At 40.4% G+C, this 6,293-nt stretch overlaps 1 protein-coding gene across 1 annotated transcript; it reads right to left on the bottom strand.

The window, feature by feature from the left end:
* Positions 1-258: 258 nt before the first annotated feature.
* LOC138894882 (uncharacterized) lies at positions 259-723 on the bottom strand. The gene has a single exon (XM_070179616.1). The coding sequence runs from the start codon at positions 721-723 to the stop codon at positions 259-261; it is 465 nt and encodes a 154-aa protein (XP_070035717.1).
* Between the last annotated feature and the right edge of the window lie 5,570 nt (positions 724-6,293).

Genomic DNA, 6,293 nt, shown 5'->3' with positions numbered 1-6,293 from the left:
TTGCATAAAACTTCTTCTCCCTCAAGGTCTGGAGCACAATCCTCAAGTGCTGCTCATGATCCTCCTGGCTGCAAGAATACACTAAGATGTTGTCAATGAACACGATGATAAAAGAATCAAGATATGGCTGGAACACATTGTTCATCAAGTGTATAAATGTTGCTGGGGCGTTGGTCATCCCAAATGACATCGCTAGAAACTCGTAGTGACCATACCAAGTCCTGAAAGCAATCTTTGGGATATTCAGATCCCGAATCTTCAGTTGATGATACCTTGACCTAGAATAGCATGATAGGGCATTAACCAATCCATGACCAAGATCATGTCAAAGTCTACCATACCGAGTAGACATAGATCAACTCTAGTCTCAAAACCACCAATAGTGACTAAACATGACCAATAAATACGGTCTACAACAATAGAATCTCCCACAGGCATGGACACATATACATGTGCAATCAAAGAATCACGGGATATATCCAAACATGGAGCAAAGTAAGATGACACATATGAATAAGTGGAACCCAGATCAAATATGACTGATGCATCCTTATGACAGACCGGAACAATACATGTAATGACTGCATACGACGCAATTGCCTTCATCCTACCAGGAAAAGCATAGAAACGAGCCTGGCCTTCCCCTCTAGGGCAACCTCTACCCACTTGACCTCCACCCCTACCTGGTAGTGTAGGTGGAGCGACAACTGGAGAAGCAACCATGGCCTGTGAACGCTGTGGACCCTGTGGAATCTGTGGAGCCTTTGTAGTCTGTGGAGGTACACCCCTCCTAAGTCTGGGACAGTCCTCACCATATGTATGGTATCACCACACTCTAAACAAGCTTTCCGTGTGCGTGGCTGCTATAGTTCTGCAAACCCTACAGCAGCACCAGTTATGTGCAAAGTTTTCAAAGTGTGAATTTTGGCTTGAATCAGTCATATTCTTGGGTCATGTAGTTTACAGTGAGGGAATTAAGGTTGATCCTCAGAAAATTTCACCTGTGAAGAATTGGCCGAGGCCTACAACTCCAACAGAGATTCGCAGTTTCTTAGGTTTAGCTGGATATTACAGAAAGTTTGTAGAGGGGTTTTCTACTCTTGCCTCCCCATTGACTAAATTGACGCAGAAGTCAATTAAGTTCCAATGGTCAGATGCTTGTGAAAAGAGTTTCCAGGAATTGAAAGCAAGATTGACTACGGCACCGGTGTTGACTCTACCAGAGGGTATAGATGGATTTGTGGTATATTGTGATGCTTCAAGAATCGGGCTTGGATGTGTATTAATACAACATGGGAAGGTGATAGCTTATACTTCTAGGCAACTAAAGAATCATGAAAAGAACTATCCAACACATGATTTAGAACTTGCGGCGGTGGTATTTGCATTGAAAATTTGGCGTCATTATTTATATGGGCTCCATGTGGATATATTCAAGAACCATAAGAGCCTTCAGTATATTTTCAAATAGAAGGAATTGAATCTGAGGCAGAGAAGATGGCTTGAATTACTCAAGGATTATGACATTGATATTTTATACCATCCGGGGAAGGCTAATGTTGTGGCGGATGCTCTTAGCCAAAAATCTATGGGTATCTTAGCACACTTGGAGGCATATCAAAGGCTATTGGCCAAAGAAGTTCACCGATTGGCTAGTTTGGGAGTTCGACTTGTGGACTCTAGTGAAGGAGGGGTAATTATGCAAAATAAGGCCGAATCATCGCTTGTTGTGGAAGTCAAAGAGAAGCAATATAACGATCCACTGTTGGTGAAATTAAAAGAGGGGATTCATAAACATAAGACCATGGCCTTTTCTCTTAGCATGAATGATGGTACACTAAAGTACCAAGGGCGACTCTGTGTTCCAAATGTGGATGGTCTCCGGGAAAGAATTATGACTGAAGCTCACACTTCTAGGTATTCCGTGCACCCAAGTTCTATGAAAATGTATCATGATCTTAAGGAAGTCTATTGGTGGAATGATATGAAGAGAAATGTGGCAGATTTTGTGGCAAGATGTCCGAATTGTCAGCAAGTGAAGGCCGAACACCAAAGGCCTGGTGGGTTAGCACAAAATATAGAAATTCCAATGTGGAAGTGGGAAATGATTAATATGGACTTTGTGGTAGGATTACCGCGCACTTCGCGCAAGTTTGACTCAATTTGGGTGATTGTGGATCGGCTCACGAAGTCATCACACTTTTTGCCGGTTAAGTCTACCGACACAGCGGAGCAGTATGCTCAGCTGTATATCAAAAAGATAGTCAGGTTGCATGGCACCCCAGTTTTCATCATTTTGGATCGGGGGGCACAATTCACTGCTAATTTTTGGAAGCAATTTCAGCAAGGTTTGGGTACTCAGGTGAATTTTAGTACAACCTTTCACCCGCAGACTGACGGGCAGGCAGAGCGGACTATTCAGACGCTTGAGGATATGTTGCGTACTTGCGTTCTAGACTTCAAAGGTTATTGGGATGATCATTTAGCACTCATAGAATTTGCCTACAACAATAGCTATCACACTAGCATTCAAATGGCGCCGTTCGAGGCTTTATATGGTAGGAGATATAGATCTCCCATTGGGTGGTTCGAAATTAGGGAAGTAGAGTTGATAGGGCCAGACCTCGTGCATCATGCCATGGAAAAAGTTAAAATCATTAAGGAGCAGTTGAAGATTGCTCAAAGTCGTCAGAAATCCTATTCGGATGTTCGTCGTAGGGATTTGAAGTTCAAAGAAGATGATTGGGTATTCTTGAAAGTTTCCCCCATGAAAGGGGTAATGCGATTTGGTAAGAAAGGGAAATTGAGTCCGAGGTATGTTGGACCGTACAAAATCATTCAGAGGATCGGTGAGGTGGCATACAAGGTTGAGCTACCACCTGAGATGTCATTGGTACACCCGGTATTTCATGTGTTTATGTTGAAGAAAGTAGTTGGGGATCAGACACTCATTGTTCCGGTTGAGACCATTGGGCTAAATGAGAAATTGACTTACGAAGAGATTCCGATTTCTATTATTGATCGGCAAGTCCGAAAATTGAGAAATAAAGAAATTGCCTCTGTGAAAGTGTTGTGGCGAAACCAACAGGTTGAAGAGGCTACTTGGGAGACCGAGGGAGAAATGAAGAAAAAGTATCCTTATTTGTTTGAATGACCATGTATTTAAAGTTGTGATCTAGGAAAGAATTATAAGACTTATATTTTTATGAATTTTGTATCATGTGAACAATTGGCATTAAGGGTGTTTCTTTCTGGATATATATTGCTTATGAGACCACATTTGGTGTTATTTTGTATTATGTTACGTCGTTGGAATACGTATATATTGTTAGGATGTGTTTCTGGGGCCCTTTGACAAGTGGATATGACTATTTACAAGGGAAACTCTGGCGAAATATTTTGAAATTTTGGGAGTTAGTCAAATTTGGGGCTGCTCGAAAATGGTATGAAACAAACTGAGTTGCATAAAATGCTAATGACGGATTTTTACCCTCATTCGAGGACGAATGATCCTAAGTGGGGGAGAATGTAACACCCCGGAAAATTTTGAAGTACTTAAGTGTAAGGCCTGGTAAAATTTGTAAAGAAAATAATGTTTCATGGTGTCAGACTAGGCTTACGTGTTTGAGGATTATACTCGAACTTTTTGGGTTGAACAATGCACTGGAAAGTAAAGAAAAATTTTGCCGGAAATGTGCATTTATGCGGTCCATTATGCGACTGCATAATCACTTTGCGGGCCGCATAATGGCCGCAGAAGTGAGCAGGTGAGGGCTATTCTGGAAGCAACTATGCGGTCGACTATGCGACCGCATGGTGACCGCATACACAAGCAGTTATTTTGGCTATTTTGTAACCAATTATGCGACCCGCATAGCCATTATGCGGTCGCATACGCGACCGCAGAACCTGTTCCGGAGCTCCATTTTTGGGTTTTTAAAACCCGACCCTATTTCGTTAAATACATTTTTTGGGTCATTTTTGAGCTATTATCTGACATTTTAGAGTGAGAGAGGTTTCCCTAGAGTGAGAAGGTGATTCTTCAATAATTGTTCTTCAATTATTGCTCAAGATTTGGAAGATTAAGAAGGGAAACTCATTAGGTCTTCATCCTAGAGGTAAGATTCTACACCCTAACTCCCAATTTCGAATTTTGTGTAGAAATGGATAATAAGCAAGATAATTTCTGGGCAAGAGGGTTGGTTATTTTACATGCATGTGTTAACAAAGGGTGTAGAAAGATTTTTGAGCTAAAAATGGTAAAGGTTGGGTTGTGGGATGATGGAATCCTCCATAAAAGGACCTTGAACCTTAATGCACACCTAGTGTTTGATAAAATGCTCAAATGAGATAGAACCATAATCATCTTCCTAATTGTGGTTCAATTTGTTATATTTCTAAAATAGATTGAAGTTCCTAAGAATTCTGGAACATTTAGAGTGTAAGGCAGCTCAAGTGAGGTATGTTGGCTAAACTCTTCTCTTAGAATTGAATCCCACGATATTCATGTAAATTATGTAAGTCCCGAGTGATTCATTATGAAATTGGCTATTCCGAGTAAGATTGGGTTGAAATATATATGTTAAACATGCATACCAAATGCTCTATTCATGTTATGTTACCAATTGAGGACGTGTTAAAATATGGGCTGTGCATTAATAATGTTTCGACTTTAAGTCAAGTTCAAATAAAGGCTATTATGCCAAATTTTGTGAAATATCTCTATGTGCATTAGACTCTAAATTGCTCACATGTGTAGTACACACTTTGGTTTGAATTGTGTTTATTGTTGATGATGAGGATAATATGTTAAACTGATAATGTGAGCATGAAATACTGAATATGGCCAACGTGCCAAGAATGATCTTATAATTCTGGCCACTAGTGCCAATGAAATGAAAAGATGTGAAGGTATTATGAAATGCGATGATTGATATAAAAAGGTTGATGTCTCAAATAAGCCGGCCTAGCCGATCGGGTCGTGATCGGACACCATGCCGCACACATGGTGGTGATTGTGCTGGAAATTGTAATTGAAATGGTAATTGTGGTTGATGTCTCTAATGAGATGGCCTAGCCGATCAGGTCGTGATCGGACTCCGTGTTAAAGACAGTGGTATTGATATTGAGAGAAATTGTGGTTGATGTCTCTAATGAGATGGCCTAGCCGATCGGGTCATGATCGGACTCCGTGCTAAGAGTACGGTGGTACCGGTATTGTGAATAATGGTATTGTGGACAATGGTATGTCAATACTAAAAATCTCCCAATGTGATATATGGAAATTAATTTGAACACTGTCTTGATCCTAAATTGAGGATTGATGTTGATTAAGGCTTTCATTGATATTATGATAATCTTATTTGTATTATTTGTCATTCTATTGAGAGGGTGTTTAGTTATACATACTAGTGCTATTCGACAGTACTAACGTCCCTTTTGCCGGTGGCGCTGCATCTTTCAATAGATGCAGGTGGTTCCACAGCAGGAGATATTGGTCAGTGATAGCAGTGCACCTTCTTCCCAGCTGACGTGGTGAGCCCCACTTCATTCCGGGGTCATGAATCTTTTGTACTTTATGTATTCTGTTTGAGGTATAGCCGGAGCCTTGTTTCCGGCATTATCATTGTACTCTTCTTTATCTATAGAGGCTCCATAGACATAATGTGGGTTGTGTATTGGTGCTGGGGAAAGAAAAACTCTATTATGTTGTGGACGTATTACTTGTCCATTTGAGACTTTAAAAATGATGAAATTATTGGAAATGAATTGGTATTGTAGACATGAACACATTTTCGTCTAATTAATGATAATATGTATTATCTCTATTCATGGATGAGTTTGGGTAGAATGAAATCTAACAGGCTTGCTCGGTCGGGTTCACTCGGTTGAGCGCCGGTCGCGCTTCTCGGTTTTGGGGCGTGACATTCCAATAGCTGCGTATGGTGATTTTGGACTTTGGAGCGTGTTCGAAAAATTATTTGGAGGTCCATTGTGGAATTAGACTTCAAATACTGAAAGTTGATTTTTGGGAAGTTTGATCGGGGGGTTGACTTTTTGATATCGAGGTCGGAATCCAATTCTGGAAATTGGATTAGGTTCGTTATGTCATTTATGACTTGTGGGCAAAATTTGAAGTCATTCCGGATTGATTTGATGTATTTCTGCACAAGATATAGAATTTAAAAGTTCAAAGTTCATTAGGTTTGAATTGAGGTCCGATTCGTTGTTTTAGCATTGTTTGATGTGATTCGAGGATTCGACTAAGTTCTTATGATGTTTTAGGACTTGTT

This window comes from Nicotiana tomentosiformis, chromosome 6, assembly GCF_000390325.3.
Source record: "Nicotiana tomentosiformis chromosome 6, ASM39032v3, whole genome shotgun sequence".
In the NCBI taxonomy this organism is placed as follows: Eukaryota; Viridiplantae; Streptophyta; class Magnoliopsida; order Solanales; family Solanaceae; genus Nicotiana; species Nicotiana tomentosiformis.
Note: the sequence above shows the minus strand (reverse complement) of the source record. Positions and strands in the feature narration are given on the sequence as shown.

What these genes read in the sequence shown, in the direction of transcription:
- LOC138894882 (XM_070179616.1), bottom strand. Translation starts at nt 723, where the DNA reads ATGGTTGCTTCTCCAGTTGTCGCTCCACCTACACTACCAGGTAGGGGT.